The following is an 18,456-nucleotide window of genomic DNA, read 5'->3' as shown; positions in this document are numbered from 1 at the left end:
AGTCACCAGACAGAGCAGGGGCGAGAACCAGGTGAGTGGTGGCCACCAGGCTTCCCACTCTGCTGTCAGAGATCCCAGGTCACCTCCTGTCACTCAACCTGGAACTTGGGGCACGGAGTGATGGCTCTGTTCTTGACCCTGAGTTCTTGGGGGTACAATTCCAGAAGGGAGAAGAGGGCAGGTCCCATGCAGCCCCCTCAGAAGCCATTCGCGGTTTGTCCTGGGTGGCCTTCAACGGGCTTTACTGTTCTGTCCCCACTTGCTGCTATGTCTTGTTCTGTACTTGCATGCTTGGCCCAGCATCTGTGTCTCAGCTGGTGACCTGAGTGTGATCAAGGGAGACTTCACATGTCTGTGGTCAAGGTGTAATGTGTGCAATGTGTGTGGATATTTGTGATACCAATGATGTAAATGCAGGAGAGGTGTCTGCATGTCTGGGGTGGATGTGGTATTGTGCGATGGAGGACTGTGAGAGGTGTACAGGTGTGACTCAAGTATGTGCTGTGTTGTATTGAGGTGTGAAGTACCCACTATAGAGAAACAAGTAAAGCCACAGGAGCTCTTGGCTTACATCGGGTGTCATGTTCTTCTGCACCAGGACCTTTTATCCATCTGCCTTAATTTCTCAGTATTCGGAAAGAAAAACTAGAGATGAGCACTGCTGGCAGAACATCTATTGTGACAATTCTCCATTGAACTCCATCTGTATTCCCTTACGATAGTTTGCCTCAACAGTGGCTTACTAAGAGCTACTTGGAATTGCACTTGAAAAGTTGAGGTCCTTTTCCCTCAAATTAATTCTTCTTTTCTCCAGTCCGTGGCTAGGTGATGGGATGCCTGTAAGCTTGAAGAATCTGAGGGTCTATCCCTTCAGTCAGGGGGTCATTCGGTCAGCATATAGTGGGCCTACTGTGTGTCCGGTGATCAGAGGTGTCCACTGATGCTGACCAGGGCTGACTCAGTTTCTTTCCACAGCTAGCCCTTAGGTTTCCTTTCTCTTGAGGCCAGCCTAGAGAGAGGGACAAGAATCAAGTACCCTCCCTGGCAGGAGGGAAGACTACTGCTTACACACTAGACATACAACCGGGAAGAAAATTAAACAGAATCTCCGTGGATGCCAAAGCCATAGGGGCCTGGCGTGTGGAGGAAAGTTACAGCGACACACGGGGTGTCCAGGAGTTCCTTACAGAGGTGACATTTGTGCACAACCTTGAAAGAATCAGGTATTCACAGGTATCTGAGAATAATATTCTAGACAAGAGGAAAAAGACACACTGCAGCTGGAGCAGAGTGTGGGTGCCACATTATCCGCCTTCTAGGTTCAAGGAGGGGCTTCTAGTTTCTTAGGAGATCTAGTAAAAGCCAGCCTGGCCTCTGACATATGCGCTTTCTGCCAGGGGAAGGGCTGGTTTGGGAGGACCCTTACCACAGAGCACTGGAGACTCGAAGGCACTCAGTTACCTGTCTCCACCTGCACAGCAAAGCCATCCCTACTGGTGAATGCCTTAAACTAAGGGTCTGGGTCTCCGTGATCCTTGCATGAGTAGAAAATGTTGGTGTTCCCTAAGGACAGGCGGTAACCAGGCAGACTTCCTCCACTGGCACGGTGTGATTCGTCCAGGAAGAACCTGTAGAGGAAGTGTGGGTGAAGGAGGGTAATCCCTCGTACCCTTGGCCTTGTGTTCCTCCTGTCACAGATGGAAGAGGGGCTCAGACAAACGGCAGAGGAGTGCGGGCCTGGATTCCGGTTTAGCGCCGCACCTTTCTCCCAGCTATAGTCCTGGCAATTTCCTAGCAGGTTTTCAGGTGGATTCCTGCCCTCATCTCTCTACATGCAACCTGGGGGCCATAAAAGGAAAGAGGCCAAAGGACAGCAGAATGTTTCTGGTGGGCAGACAGGGCCATAGGAGGGGATCAGTGGAAATGCTCGAGAGAAATGGGACATCCGTGAAAAATCAGTGTCCCGCTCACTAATGGTGGCCACTGATGGCCAGCAGGAAGCAGAGGGAAAGTAAACACGCGGGTCGAAACGCCCAGCTTGCCAGCAGCCAGAAAGGTGGTACCAACCCGTTACCAGCCAAGTGGGACCCTAGACCAGAAGACCTGCTAGTGATCACATTCAAACTCTTGACAGTCAGACATGAGACAGCTTCCCAAGCCAGGTTATCTGCCTGAAAGAAAAAGCCAAGGACGCTTTAATAATCATCGCATCCTATTAAGTTGTGTGTGGAGTCATCCAACAAGACCTGCCTGAGTGGATAATCATGGCAGACGTAATTGCTGTGCATGCTTTTAGAGCCCCTCAGAGTAATCCGTTTTAGTCCTTTAATTCCAGGCTTGCAGATAAGGAAGCCGAGTGATGAAGAGACTTGCTCTTGTCCTCAGCAAAGTTTGGAGGAAGCACAGATTTAGCATGGGGAATGCTAAATGCCAGACTAGCAGAGATAGCTCCGGTGCCAGGACTACTCTCCTGAGAAAGGATTAAAGCGCCTACATTAGCATCTGCGTCCTCAGGGCACTCCAAGGTCTTACCTGAATGGAAGAGGTTTCATAGGACCTTCTCCTGCCTTTCCCCACAGCCCTCCCTCAGACAGACAGCAGAGCAGAAGTCATTTCTTCCTTGAGAACTCAGGCTAGATTCTTATCATCGTCCAGTTGTAGGGAGAAACAGACCTAGCTGTAGAGCAGAAAGGGCATTTTCAATGGCTCTGTATACATCAAAGAATTAAAAAAAAAATAAGCTGGGTGTGGTAGTACACACCCATAATCTCAACTACTTGGGAGGTAGGGCCAGGAAGAATTCAAGGGCAGCCTAGACAAAATTGAAGAGACCCTATCTCAAAAACTACAAGCAAAGAGGGCCTGGTAGGGAGGTATCTCAAAAATGGCAGAGTTCCTGCCTAGGAGGCCCTGAATTCAAACTGCAGTACTGAAGAGAGAGACAGAGACACAGGGACTGTAACATGGTTCTTAGCAAAGCAAGGTCATTATTCAGTGTCTATGAAGACTTAGTCTAAGGACATTCAAGGTAAAGAACTATGTTATCTTCTATATCCATGAGTTCTAGACCTGCCAATTGTCCAACCATGATTTGTGTGTATATGGGGGGGGGAGATAATGTTTTAATTTTGTATGTATCAAACACACAAAAAAATCCATCCTTATGTAATGGTAACATTGTAGTAGATATTGCAAATAATCTACAGATGATTTAAAGCACACAGGAACGCATGCTACATATGGGTGCCAATTCTAGCTCTTTTTATTGTTGTTGGCTGTGGGGCTGGTTTTTAGTTGGTTAATTGGTAATAAGATTCTCCTGTCTGGGCTGGCTTTGAACCGAGATATTCAGATGTCAGCCTCCTGAGTAGGTAAGATTACAAGTGTCAGGCACCAGTGCCCAGCTCTAGACCATTTTTATATCGAGGACATGCAGATGTGCTGTGTTTGGCATCTATCTGCAGGAGTCCCGGCTCCCGTGGGTACTGAGGGAAGCCTGTGTTTAGTATTTTACTTCCAGTGCCAGCAAGTGAGGAGCAGCTAAGGAAAGGGACAGAGACATATGTGCAGTCCATTTGCTTCACCGGCCTTCCTGGAAATTCTAGGTAACTGCAGAGGTTGCTTCCAGTGTGGAGAGAGCGGCTGTCCACTGTGAATCACAGCACAGCTCTGTCTCGCCTCATTCTACACCTGAACTTGCAACAGAAGGGAATTAAAGGCAGAGAATGCCAAAGTCAATGTGATCCAAAACTTGGTAGCTTTTCATGCGACTCATTCCAATTTGGGCTCCCAACAAATTTCAATTTCCAAATTCACTGTGTAAGTGTGAGTATTGGGGAAGTAAAGCGGGACTGGGTGTGTTTTCAGACCTGTGCACTTCCTCCTACTGGCTGTGTGACATTGGTTAAGTGATCTAACCTCTCTGACCCTTGCTTCTCCTGTATCAGTTTTAAAATGTGGCTAATTTCTCTCATTTGTCTCCAGTTCTGCAATAGAACTTGTGCTGTTCTCTTAGCTTAATCATATGGAATGCAATTGGGACAGTGAGACGAGAGATAGGAGCTACCTATATTTATATAGCATTGGATGGTATATAAACAGATATAGGTAACATATATTAGGATATGTATTAACATGTTATATCGTATATCATATCTTTATGTGATATAATGTATTGAACATATAATATGTAAATGATACATAATATCGGACATATTTTGCCAACATTAAATTAGCTGGCAGATTGGCTAGGCTTGCTATTTAAGAAGGCTTATTTTACTATTTACAAGAGGATTGTACTCTCAGTACTGTTTTCTTTTTGTTGGTTATTGGGCTTGAACTCTGGGCCTGGACACTATCCTTCAGCAGTTCAGCTCAAGGCCAACGCTCTACCATTTGAGCCACAGCTCCACTTCCAGCTTTCTGAATGTTTTATTGGAGATAAGAGTCTCATGGACTTTCCTGCCTGGGTTGGTTTTGAACCTCAATCCTCTGATCTCAGCCTCCTGAGTAGCTAGGATTACAGGCTTGAGCCACCAGCCCGGCTACTGTTTTATTTATTGGTTTATTGAGTGTGCACACACGTGCACACAAGTCCTGTGTCTTGAACTCAGAGCCTCATGCTCTTACATGGCTTTTTCACTCAAGGATGGTACTTTACCGCTTGACCCATTCCTCCACTTCGAGCTTCTTACTGATTAACGGAAGATAAGATTCTCAGGGAGTTATCTGCCTGTGCTGGCTTCTGACTGCAATCCTCAGATCTCAGCCTCCTGAGGAGTTAGGATTACAGGCGTGAACCACGGGTGCCTGACTTCAGTACTCTCACTTTATAATCTTGATGACCCTGGGATCTAGACATTGGTCCATGGCACAGGGAAAGTGAGCTTTTCTCCACACTCGAGTTTCTGTAATCAAATGTGAGGATGTATGGGAGGAGCCTTGAACCATGAATGCCCCATTGGGAAGGCTCTGTGGACTTCTCTTTGGGGCCTTTATCTGCATGCAGAGAGTCTCCCTCACCACTTTCCCTTCATGCTTTCCTTTCACTGTCAAATCAACTTGCTGTGTCAGCGTCAAATTTAAAAAAGTAAAATGCAACAAAGGATATTCCTTTATTTTTATTTTAGATACTTTCTTGTTTATTTTTATTTTTGGCTTTCTGTAACTCTCTGTTTAATACAATTCCAGTGGAGTACTTTTCTACCCCCCAAAAAGGTAGCCATAGTAATAGAAGAATTTGGATCTTTTTTTTTTTTTAAACAAACAGTAAGCTATCCCACTAATCTCTCTTGTTTCTGGTGGCACTGGGGTTTCAATGTAGGACCTCAAGCTTGCTAGGTAAATGCTCTACCCCTACACTCTACCTCTAGCCCCAGTATGCAGTCCTTCGGCAGCCACTATTTTAAACATCACCCTGCAAGCATTCATAATTGGCTCCCAAGAAGCTCAAAACTCCTGGCTGCCAGCATGCACCTTTTCAGGGCTGCATAATTCTCCCAGTGGTCTGATCCAAAGTTGAATTCCCTAGGGCTCTCCTAAACCCTGGACTCAGTTACAGAAAAAGAAAAGTGAATTTCATAGTGGACATTTTCCATACTACTCTCTTTAAAACTCAAGGAGCAAATGGATAGTTTAATAGTGTGTAGATACAGACACCTAAAAACATAAAGCATTCATTTTCCTCCTCCTCCTGGAAAGTTTATCAGAAGCTCCTATATTTTATGGAAAACGCTGCTATTTAGCACATGAAGTCTGATGGCTTCAGAAAAGAAGCGTTAGGCAGTTTCTCAGCAACCACACCTAGGTGCTTTTTCATTTCCAGCACTTTTGAGAGCAAGGAGGGCAGGGGGGAGGGGAGAGGGCTAAGGTTTCTCCAAGGCTGTGCTGCTCCCAGAATACAAGCGGGGAAGAGTGGGGAATGAACTCCTCCCCAATCCTCCCACATTAAACTCCGCTCTGAGGCTCTCGGGGCTTAGGGAATAGCTTAGAGTGAAGAATTGTATACTCAGAGTGTTAGGCCCCAACAGTCCTGCTCCAGGAGATCGTCATCAGTTAATCTCTGTAAATGACTACGATTTGGGCAGATGTCAAATGGTACATTAATGGCTCTCATGTTAAGATCTTTTTTCTTTTTTTAAAGCATAGGGCAATGAGGGGAAACTAGAAAGATAACAATCTCACCTTGGGTCTGGCTATACCCTGGCTGGCTTGAACCAACTTATTCCTGCTGGGTTTCTTGTTGGCAGTATCCCTGAGTTTGCTGAGGTACAACACAATGCCAAAGAGACTAGGCCAAGATGCCACCACCCAGTGCCACATAGCAGAATCATCCCCACACACCATGTCCTGGTCACAGACTGTCCCTCAGACGGCGTCTGCAAAAAATACCACTGAATGCCCAAGGAATGTGAGGTTGATAGAGAAACAGAACTTGCTGGAAGCCCTTGCCAGGCAGCATTCTTTCTGAGGCCGTAGAACTGTCTAGAATCATGCCGTGTTGTTGCTTTGACTCCTAGTACCTTGGCATTAGGCTGGACTATGCAGTTAAATGGCTAGATGATGTTTTCAAAAGGTCTTAGAGTTGGAGTTGTGTCTCTCTGTAAAGGAACTTCAGATTTTTCAGTGGGATTGAGAAGATTGCTCCATCACAAAAATAAGGAGGGTACAAGAAAAGCTCCACTCCAGGGTCACTGGGTTTTGGCATGATTGACTGACATAGAATGTTCTAGGAAAAAAAAAGATGAGTTTTGATGTTTCTGATGAGCCTGAGTGAGGGGTACAGTCCCCTTTGTCCACAGAGCTGGTGCTTAAAATACCCGGCCTGTGAGAGGCCTCTCACATGTAGGTTTGCACCGACCCAGCCTGCGTGACTCAGGGTGTTTGTGTTTGAGTTGAGTGTTGAGGGCTACACGCTGAATCAGAGTCCAGATTTGCCTTGGTGACACATGAAAAGAGTGCCAGTATTGCCTCGGAACTACACAAATATTATGCTGACGTGTTTTTCCTTCTTTCGGAGCCACACAGGTCTTGTCAATGATAAAAATCACCGCAGTATAGCAGGTCCTTTTTCTGGGCTGGAATTTGAGACGCTGTGAGGGGTGCCAGGGGCCCCCACAGCAGGAAGACACAGCGAGCCGCTGATATGGAGCCACAGCACAAGTTAAACAGTTTAATTTTTATAACTGTAGCATTTGGGAACTGAGTTGGTGGGGGGGAGCAGAGAAAATGTGCTGTCCTTTGTCTCAGGCCTACCCTGGACTGCAAGTCAGGAAGTAAAATACAGAGTCTTCTTTCTAACTTGCCATGCAGTTATGACCCAAGAAGGGTCCCTTTTCAAGGGCAGTCTTCAGGCAGCTTCATCATCTATTCAGGCTCACACCTGCCATCCTATTTAGGAGGCTGAGATCTAAGGATTGAGGTTCAATCAGGCCAGGCAGGAAAGGCTATGGGAGATGTTCATCTCTGATTAAATGACATAAAACCAGAAGTGGTGGTGTGGTTCAAGTAATCCAGCCTAGAGAGAAAAGGCCAGGCGGCGATCCTTAGGGGCTGTGATTTTTAAACCCTAGTGCCAGCACAAAGTAAATACATAAATCAATTAACTAAATGAAGAATACCTCAAAGGTGGGGAGGGAGCAAAAGGTTGTTTTCTTCACCAGAAGAGTAAATCGCCCAGCCCACTCTGGTTGTGTCTCTTTCACGAGAGCATGGCCTCTGGCTTTTCTACTTTAGTGACAGTGTGATGTGAGGTTAGGAGGAGAAAACCAGGGCCTCGCTCTCCTGCCCCATCTCCTGTGGTTGACAGTGACTTCCACCCAACTGCTGTCCACAGGACACTAAGGAGCACACCTACCCACCACGCATCCATTCCTGAGTTCCGAGCATGCTCAGAAAATAGGCTGGCTGCCCCTCCTGAGCTCCAGTGGGTCTGACCTTCTGGGCACACTGGACAGGCCCAGGCTGTACCTTTCTGTCTGCCCCCTCTTAGGAGCACCCCCAGCTGTGAGCTTTGGAGAAGAAAGGGAGAAAGGAAGCTGGGGCTGCCGGGGAGCCATACTAATAGCAGGAAATCTGATTCCCTTGGTGCCAAGGGTTTGCAGCCCCACCCCATTTCCTGTGGATGGGCGTGTAAACCTCCAGGGCCCACGCTGCTGCCTGTAAGGCCCGTGGCAGGCTGGAGAGCGGCACTCAGATGCCTCTGGCTGCCATGGCCCACCCACCAGAGCCAACAGGAAATGCATTTGTGTCCCTGTCCGGGAACCGGCACAGGCTAACACCCCACCAGGCAGATCCTGCAGATGGGTGCCCACAGGGTGCCCAAGTGGGTGCGGGGAGGCCTACCCCAGACTTGGGGAGCACCCAGGAGCCTCTTACGAAAGAGGCTCAAGTCTACTTTAGGGATGACAGCCCCAAATTCTCACAGGCAGTAAGAGAGCCCCATGATCATGCTGGCAGCAAGCTAATGTTGGGGGTGAGGGGAGAGGGAGGGGGAAGATAAGAAAACCCCCACTTTTAGAAAGTCCACAATACATTTTCTGATCTCTTCCCTCCCTCCTTCCTCCTCCCTGCCTCTCTTCCCCATTCCCTTCCCCCTCCCTTCCACACCTGCCCCCCCTCCCCCCTTACAAATAGGACATCGGCAGAAACTAGATGATCAGACCAAGCCCGGGAGCTTGTCCTTTTCTGAGCGGCTCAGTGAACTGGAGCAGCTGAGGCGCACGGCCATGAGGGTCAGCCCGCACCACCCCGCCCCCACGCCCAACCCTCGCGCCTCCTTGAACCACACCACTGCCTTTAACCCCCAGCCTCAGAGTCAGCTACAGGGTAAGTACCTGGATGGAGCCACGCCTACCTGGCCCCTGCCGGAGGGGGGAGTCCCTGAAAAGCTCACCCAGAACACGGTGGGCTTTTCTTGGATGCACAAACTGGGAGCGTGTGAGACATAGAGGCCCAGGCTCAGTCAGCTCTGCACTGCTACAAGAGGCCTGGGTTGCGAAGCATGGCTCTTAGAATATAGAGAAGATATGGCTGTGGATAATATGGGTATACACACACATGTCTGTCCATACATACCCATACATATACACGCATATGCACACAAAACACACACACACACACACACACACACACACACATACACACAAGTTGGCATCCAGAGCATGGGTTCCAGGACCCACGTCCTGTCCATAAATGGCCTGGCATAATATTTGCACATGACCTATGCACTTCTGTGCACTTCTTCTATATACTTTAAATCATCTCTGGGTGACTCATAGCATTGATACCATGTAAAGGCTATGTAGATAGCTGTTGTGTTGTTTAGAAGATTGTGACAAGCACAAATGCTGTATGTTTTGAGTATATAAATATATAAATATTTCCAACTCATGGCGGGTTAAATCTTCAAATGTGGAGCCCTTAGATAGAGAGGGCCAGCTCTGTGTGTACATAGTAATGAGTCTTTGTCATAGTAAACTTTGGCTATGTGGTTCTCTTACCTGACATTAGATTTGAAGATACACACACACACACACGCACACACGTGCACACACACACACACACACACACACACACACACACACACACACACCCTATCTAGTAAGGTGGAGGTGAAAATACTTTACATTCTTGTTGCCTTTATATTATTTGTGGATTTTTCTATCAAATATCTGTTGTTGTTGTTGTTGTTGTTGTTGTTTGCCAGTCTTGGGCCTTGAGCTCTGGGCCTGAGTGTTGTCCCTAAGTTCCTTTTGCTCAAGGATAGAGCTCTACCATTTGAGTGATAGCACCACTGCCAGCTTTTTCTGGTGGTTTATTGGAGATAAGAGTCTCACAGACTTTCCTGCCTGAGCTGGCTTTGAACTGTGATCCTCAGATCTTGGCCTCCTGAGTAGCTAGGATGGCAGGTGTGAGCCACCAGTGCCCGGCCTGTTATTTTATTTTTAAAAAATAGAAAATAACAATAGGAGGACTATCTATCTATCTATCTATCTATCTATCTATCTATCTATCTATCTATCTATATGCATATATATGATTACATCAAGCATAATGTTTAATTATCTTTAAGGCATTATTATTATTATCATTCAAAGAGGTTTCTATTTGCATAATATTTTCAAATCTATAAAGAGTATGATTGCCCTATTCCAGGGTACTAGCTGGCAACTGAAAAAAAAAAACTTTCAAATACAGTAAGGACACCAAACCCACCACACCAGATAAGATAACACACACAACTCATTTACATTGCAAAGCGTGACACTGTTTCAATCATGCAGAGAACGATCATTTTCCGTGCCATGCAGGACACAGCTGTACATGATATGGCCGTAGTACTATTCCTGTCTCGGGGAACTAGGCTTGTTCAACCTAAAAAAAAGAATAAGTACCACATCTGGAGCAAAGGGCAGGTGACCAGCAGTGCATGGCGGGAGCTTCTCTGCGGCTCTTGGATAGTAGAAATAAGCTTGCCCAGGCATTTTTCTGCATAGGAGTTGTGTCATGGGGTGCACGTCTGTTTGGTACAGGTTCTGGGCCACTGCTTCTCTCCAGGGGTTAGTATACAGATGGATGCTCTCACAAGCAATGTCCACATTTTCTACAGAGCATGATAAGCTGCCTGTCCCGTGGCTCCCCCAGTTACGTGGGTGGGAGACGGTCTTTCATTTGAGCGGAAGATTCTCAGCTCTTCCCATGGGTCACCACACACACAGCAACTGTGATGTGGCCTCTCTTCGTCTTGTGTAGATACTGAGAGTCAAGCAAGGTGTTTGGGGTTGCTACCTCTGGAGTTAGATTTTAAAAGAAAGCTCTGTGAAATCATTGCTTTCCTGCTGCTTGATTGTCACAAATAAGTATTTTAAAAACATATGCATCAGTTCCAAAAGATCCCATAATGACCTCTGTGGGAAATGAGGGCAAATGGAACTTGTGCCGAGGAAAATGGGCTCGGGCTGGAACCACGTTTTTCTGCTGAAGGGACTATATAAAGCCCGACTCTTCAATCTTGGGTTTGGGGTCCTTTGAATGTAAGTCATCTTCAGATTCCATGAGTAAGAGCAGAAGGAAGACCTCTTTTCTCCATCTCAAACCACTTCTCTGGCCATTCATATGACAGAGTTGAAGAGGGGATTACCTTTTTTTTTTTTCCTGCTGTTATGAAGCATCTTTAAAGGCAATGGGAAGCCCAGCCCTATGGAGTATATTGAACTTGTCTCCATGGATTCTACTTTTCTCACACAATTTGAGTGAGGAAATCTTACCTTTTATTTTTACATACATCATCTATGTCTCTTTGCTATAGAGCAGGGGGGGTGGGGAGGGAAAGTCCCATCGGATTCCTTGACCTCTGGCACTTGACCTCTGACACTGGGGTGTAGGAGTCACCAGTGGCAGTCTTCAGCAATTTGGAGCTCTACGTACTGACTAAAGTATGAAGGTTCACACCAAGTGTCACCCCTTTCTTGTTCCTTTTCAAAACGTTTTACTTTCTCAACATCTAAGCAATAATAATTAGCTTTTAGAGTTCCCGAAAGGGCTTAGTTGCGTCTCTAAAAAAAAAAAAAATGGTGTTAACTAGATTGTCCATGTTCTTTTGCTCCAAAACATGAATTTGATATGGAGAACGTCAGTTACAAAATGGCAAAAACAAAGCTTCAGAAACAAATGTCCAAGATATTTCCGTTCCAGTACTTTTCCTTTCTCCTGTGCCTGGCTGCCTCCCTCCCCTGAGCCCTCCCCTGTCCTTCCCCCACCTCTCCTCTTCTCCCTTCCCCTCCTTCCTTCTTTCTTCCTCTCTCCTCTTTCTGTTCTTTTTTCTCTTCTTCCTTCTTCTCTCTCCCTCTTTCTTTTCCCATAAGAAAGTGCTATTTCAGACCAGTCAAGTTTCACATGGACCTTTGCCTTTTTCTTTTCTTCTTGAAATTAGAACATTAACTGGGATTATATGAGAGTCTTTTTCAGTCAAGACTTTCCCTGATTCTTGGCCTGAGGAAGACGGTTCATTTCCAGGCTTAGCCCTACCGTATCCATATTATACTGAACACAATGCTGTAAGCAATACCACTTGTGTTTTTAGTTCTCTTTGAAATGACAGCAGTAGTTTTAAGAAAAATATCCCAGAAGTAGTCGGGAAAGTTCTTCAGTGATACAGTACAGATGTGGGAGTGTTTTTCAAGTTTACAGAAACATCAGTGATCCGAGGACTGGAAGACAGGCCACCGGGGTTTATAGACAGTGGGACAGCCTAGCTGGAACCTTGGTGGGAGGGTCGGGGGAGGAGCCTCTCCCCATCTGCGGACGGGAAATCACAGCTAGAGACTCACATCCCTATTTGTCTAGAATCAGTTGTGCTAGAGAACTATCCTAACAGATATCTTGAATGTTCAGCAAAAGAGTGTAGATGGAGGGACAGGAGGGAGAGGTAGCAGGTTGCTGTGCCACCAAACCACTGTTTATTTATTGAGGTTTTAACAATAAAAGGTTTGAGGTGAATTTCAACTTCCTATTGTACCAGGTCTTAAAATTGAATAGAAAGACATTTTGTCACGGCTACATGTTTACTCAAGTCAAGACACTATCATTAATTTCAACAGTCAAGTGTTAAGATTCCTTTAAAAACAAGAGGCAGGGAACACTCTAGAAAGCTGAGGGTTCCAATGCCTGTTGGCTTACACCTCCCATTCGGCAGCTGGCTCTGGGCAGCCCAAGTGAGTGATTTTTAAGAATGTTGAGTATGATTTACCAAATGTGATTGAAGTATATATTGAAGGCGATGTAGCTCTTTCCTCTCTGAAGAGTTAGGGATGAAATGACAGATGCTTGTCCTCAAGTCTGTCATCCAGATAAACTACGGGTGCCTGTGGTGGTGGTTGTGAGTGTTGGTTGCTATAAACATCTCATCATGAGGTTTCACTCTTTCATTGGACTCATCGTAATGTATGTTGGCATGGGCTAGATTTTCCATATACATTATTCTGTTCTCACAACAATCATGATATGCTTTGAAGGCAGAGAAATTGAACCCCACAAGTTAAAAATTGCCCACAGTCCCCAACCTTATAAGTGTGAAACTTGGGTAACCTAGATCTTTCTGGAAGCACAGCCAGTGCTGGTGGGTAGAAGACCCTGCTGAGCTTGCACTTTTGACTCACTGGCTCCAGGGTTGATGGGTGTTGAACAGAATCCCAATTGCCAATGGAGAGAGGGTAACAGTGTCCCGGGTGTCACTTATGGTTCCTGCCTGGGTTGAATGTTGTGACTGGATGCTGGCAGTAATAACAGTGCTCTGTGGGGGGGTGCCTGAATGGATCTTTGGTCCATTTTGGTCTTTTCTTATACATGTACATTTATCTTTAGAGATAGGAGAAAAGAAAACTCAGAATAATGAACCTCCGAGCATACAGAAAAGGGAAGTGGATGAGTAGAAGAGGGCTCCTAGACACACTGCTTTCTCTCTTGACGGTGGCTCATGTCTGTAATCCTAGCTACTTAGGAGGCTGAGATATGAGGATCACAGTTTGAAGCCAGCCCATGCAGAAGGTCTGTGAGACTCTTATCTCCAGTCAACTACCAAAAAAAGCCAGAAATGAGCTACGGCTCAAGTGGTAGAGTGCCAACTTTGAGTTGAAGTCCCAGGATCAGCACACAAAGAGAAGGGGCAGGGGAGAGGGAGACAAGAGTCTCTCTTGTGTTCATTAGAACAAAGACTTAACTTCCCTATACAAACTCAGGCAATCAATACCTACCAGCCTGCGGGAAGTGCCGACTAGCCAAGAGGGACCTTGGAATCCCAAATTACCTCTCACACTTGCTGGCCAAAAGTTCAACATCCAATAGGAGGGCCCACTCCCCCCAAAAGCTAAGGAGAGGATCTTCTTTGCCCCTCCTAACCTTTGTTGGTGCCAGATCTCCTTGGCTCACGGGGCATTGCTCTAGTCTCTTCCCTCTTTACGTGGGCTTCTCCTCTGTCTCGGGTCTGGTGGACAGAGGAATGTAAAGCCAATCCCTGGGGGCTCCCATCTGGTGTTCTGGCTGCTGGCATCTCCACCCACCACCAGCTGAGCTTCAGTCTCATGGTCCTTAAAGTTCCCAACTAGGAGGATGCATAACCAGTTTTTTTTTGTTCCTAAGTGAGGTCAGATAGGTCTTTTATATATATATTTACATTTTAAAAAATTTTATCGTAAAGATGCTGTCCAGAGGGGTTACAGTTACATGAGTAAGGGAATGGTTACATTTCTTATAAAACATTGCTACCCCCTCCTTTGTTTTTCTCCTATGATCCCCTCCTCCCTCACCCCCATCCCCCGCCGCCAAGTTGTAAAGTTCATTTCCGATATGGTGTCTTATGAGTCTCATGGTTGCAATGGATCATCTTGTGTCCTTATTTCAGCATTTTGTTATTCCCCTTCCCCTCCCCAAAGTAGATACATGTATATACAAGATGCAAGGTACCGGGCTGGGAAGGTGGCTCAGTGGTAGAGTGCTTGCCTTGCATGCCTGAAGCCCTGGGTTCGATTCCTCAGCACCACATAAGCAAAAACAAAAAAGCCAGAAGTGGTGCTGTGGCTCAAGTGGTAGAGTGCTAGCCTTGAGCTGAAGAGCTGAGGGACAGCACCCAGGCCCAGAGTTCAGGCCCCAGGACTGGACCCAAAAAAAAAAAAAAATTAAAAAAAAAAAAAAGATGCAAGGTACCATAATCAAATCGATATCTTTTAATATTTTCGGGAGGACATGATAGAGAGAGGCACTAATAATGATAGAGACAGGAAAATTTCCCCTGAGCAACACTGGATCACAAAAAATAAAAAATAAAAAGGGAGGCCTGAGTACCTCTAGTCCCTGCCTCCATGATTACACAGAAGCCAATCAGCAGAGGAGCAGAAAATGGCATGAAGACCAAAGCCAGCCAGTTGGGATGGACTCAAGAATTTGACCTCGCGGACAGAGCTAGACATATCACTGTTGTTTTGAAGCAAGCTGCCTTTTTAACGGGAGGCTTTACTGCCAGGCGCTGCTGGCCAGACACCCTTTCAAAACGATGATGTTTTACTCTGCATATCTCATGGTTCCAAATGGAGAAATCACCTGAACATAGCTTTCCAAATGTAGGTATTTGAAAAGGAGCTTTGGATGTAGTCATCGTTAGCCAAAAGTTAGTGCCTAGAGAAGAACAAACACTGTACTCTGAGAGGAAACAGGGCTCTAGTTACAAAGCTCCTTCTTCAAACTAAGTTGGTTTTATTCATTTGCATTATTGTTCTTCCCACAGAGGCAGGCTCACTCACTTTGGGGGATCTTCGGGGATTTAAATTACACCAAGAGATGGCCCTTTAGGATACTCTAGTGAGCTTAACTCTCAAAGGATGTGGACTTGAGCAAAGAGTGCCTACTTAGACCACATTTTCACATGGCTGTTTTAAAGACTTAACCCCACATGAGCTTTCCTTGTCTCCTTTTGTCTTTTCTTTTCTTCTGGTTTTAATTAAACAGCTCCTTTGAAAGCAGTAGAGCAGTCCAATTGTTATAGAGATGAAAGATACCAATTGCAAAATGCCTGCAAATAAAATCTTCACGTCAAACCCGGTTTCTTTCCGTAGACCTTTCTTTCTGGCAGGACATTATTATATTTTGATGCCGGAGAGATTCAGTTCCCAACTAAAGCAAATAAAACCAAATAATGATTTCAAAAAATAGAACTCACCCTAAAAGCAAATATTGGTCAATTGTGTTTATTTTTTACTTCTCTGTGGACTCCTGAGAATTGAGAAAGGGAGGGAGGAAGAGAGAGACAGACAGACAGACAGACAGACAGAGGAATGTACCACTTTCTACTCAGTTGATTTCTGGCCCAGGGTCTTCCCAGGCTCTGCTGCAGATCATGAAACAGAATATTTACTGTCTAAAAAAATGTGATTCTTTTTTTTTTTTTGTCCTTCGTGGGGCTTGAACTCTGGGCTTGGGTGCTGTCCCTACATTCTTCAGCTCAAGGCAAGTACTCTACTGCTTGAGCCACAGCACCACTTCCTGTTTTCTAGCAGTTTATTGGAGATAAGAGGCTCACAGACTTTCCTGCCTGGACTGGCTTTGAACTGTGATCCTCAGATCTCAGCCTCTTGAATAGCTAAGATTACAGGCATGAGCCACCGGTGCCTGGTGAAAAAATGTAAGATTCTTAGGAGCAAATAGAACCATGGTGCTGAATGCCAGAAAGAACTGTGGGTAGGCAGGGCTAGGCAGAAGACAACCATTTTCTCCAGACCAGAGGCCTCAAATTTTTCAAATATGGTTGTAGGAACTAGAATATCATCTTCCAGTTCTGATGTCTGCAGATTATGTCACAGTAGTTACATCCCCTTTAAACTGTTGATTCCTCTTTTTAAAAAAAAAACATACTTTTATGAGCATGTATTAATTGTGTATAAAGTGGCTTTATTGTGACATTTCCATAGATGCAATTAATCTCCTTTGATCCAATACACCCCATTATTGCTTTGTTTTTAGTCTATCTTCTCTGTGACTGCTTTATCCTCTTTGTAGTCTTTTCTATTGCTATTTTTTAATCTCCCTTTAAACAATTTAATGGGTTTTATTATTCTATTTTTATACATGGGTATGAAGTATTTTGATCATACTCAACCTTCCCCCACCTCTCTTCATCTTCCCCTTTCTTTAAGCTGAGGTTTCCTGCTTTTCCTCCTGGACCGAATCTAAGGGACAAAAGAATCTATGATCTTGTGTCACCTAATAGCTATGCAGCAACTTGAAACCTGAGCTTAAAAGCATAAAAGCAATGGAATGATGCTTATTTCAATATGCCACAATTCTTCCACAGTCCAAATGAGGTCTTTGAGTCCACATAAGAAGCTCTGTTTAACAAGCCTCAGGTCACCATGCTGGCCAAGCAGATCCCTGTAAAAGTACGAAGGAGGATGTATCAGCATCCTTCTTCAGCTCTGGCATTTGGTTGTGACACCACTAATATAAAAGCAGAACCTCTTGGGTAAGGCCTGTGGACTGGTGTGACCTTCGGTGACAGTGGCTTCTCGGTCAGGACAGTCTCCCCCGCTTATAAACTGCCCATCCACGTGATGGAAGGGGGCCTTTTTGCCCTATAACTCTCCCGTGTTGGGCTTGAGTCATTACAAGGCTAAATCCAAGATCCAGAAAGCATTGCTCTGCCGGTTCCCTCTTGCATCATCTGACAGCTGTTTGAGGAGTTTTAAAAGAACATCTTTAGCTAAAAAGGGAGGAAGAAATAATGTGCCTAGAGACTGCCCTTCTTGGAGTTGCGGGTCATACAAGGGGAGCGAACATGGTTGTTTCAGAAGTCTCCTGGGGCGATTGCACTGTGGTGGCCACTCTCACTCCATTAGTGCATCTCCCCGCATGTATCAGATGGCAAATTATATGATGATAAAGTTATTAAAATATCTTTAAAAGTCAGCACAGGCTCAAGGGCTTGCCTTGGCCTTTCTGCCCGCTAAGTGGTTCATGGAGATGGCTCATCTCTAGGTCTGTTCATCTTCATCTGTACTTTGTCATAAATTGCCTATTATACAGAACCACTGAAATGCCTGAATTTCAAGACATATTTCCATTTGTTGTCCCACCAATCTGGTGCCTGAAGAATGAACGCAGAAGCTTCTAAGAAGCTTCTATTCTTTTTTTTTTTTTTTCACTTCAGTATATGTTGATGCTTGTGTCTGTAGCTGAGTTATTGAAACGGGTGATTATGACAGACAGGGACACTGCTGAGTTCACACATTTACCAAAGGCATTAATAAAACAATAATAGCTGAGATGATGATAGCATGAGTTGATGTCCCATTGGGTTCTCACCGCCATTCACCCACAAGTGCACATCATAGCTGAGGACAACATTATCCCCCTGCTCTATCTGCAAATGCAGTTTCCTTTTCTAGGCAGCCTGAAACACCAACTTTCCATCATTCTGAATACTACAATCCCTGGAAAATAGGGTCACCTCTGACATCTTCAAGGAAATCAGTGGGGGTACTCCAATCTCTCTATCACCTCTGATTACAAGACTGTGTCAGGAGAAGTTTGAGATGTTTGCTGTGTGGCCCAGCTATGAGCAGCTCCAAGCCACCTCCATATGCTGCTCAGTGAGCGAAGTCATCCCCCAGACGTGAATCTGTTTAACTTAATATGATTTTTCTACAAATTACAAAGCATGACTTCAAAATTGAATCTGAACAAACTAACGGATGGCCAAATTCAGGTGGAAGGGAAAGGAAATCTTGTTATTCCAATTCCAGAATCTCTTCCCGATTTCCTCATTTGATTCTTTCACGCCTTGGGCGGAAGGTGGGTGGGGGGATACATTAGCCAGTGTATTAGGAGTTTCCCTTATGTTTAAATCTCTCTAGCCTTGCAGAGGAGGAGGGATGCCAAAGCAGAATGCCAAACCTTCTGTCTAGCTACCCC

At 45.4% G+C, this 18,456-nt stretch overlaps 1 protein-coding gene across 5 annotated transcripts in view; it reads left to right on the top strand.

The window, feature by feature from the left end:
- Positions 1 to 18,456, top strand: part of Runx1 (RUNX family transcription factor 1) — an 803,982-nt gene that overhangs the window by 753,450 nt on the left and 32,076 nt on the right. For 4 of the 5 annotated variants that reach the window (XM_070030636.1, XM_070030638.1, XM_070030635.1 and 1 more), the window contains one exon: positions 8,635 to 8,826. The exons of the other annotated variant lie outside the window; for it this stretch is intronic. In XM_070030636.1, the coding sequence (XP_069886737.1) occupies positions 8,635 to 8,826 (192 nt within the window). The remainder of the gene's footprint in view (positions 1 to 8,634; positions 8,827 to 18,456) is intronic. 5 annotated transcript variants of the gene reach the window in all.

The sequence above is a fragment of the Dipodomys merriami genome, unplaced genomic scaffold (genome assembly GCF_024711535.1).
Source record: "Dipodomys merriami isolate MVZ:Mamm:240054 unplaced genomic scaffold, mDipMer1.0.p SCAF_2, whole genome shotgun sequence".
Classification (NCBI taxonomy): Eukaryota; Metazoa; Chordata; class Mammalia; order Rodentia; family Heteromyidae; genus Dipodomys; species Dipodomys merriami.
The sequence above is the reverse complement of the archived record's forward strand: the minus strand, read 5'-3'. Positions and strand labels throughout refer to the sequence as shown.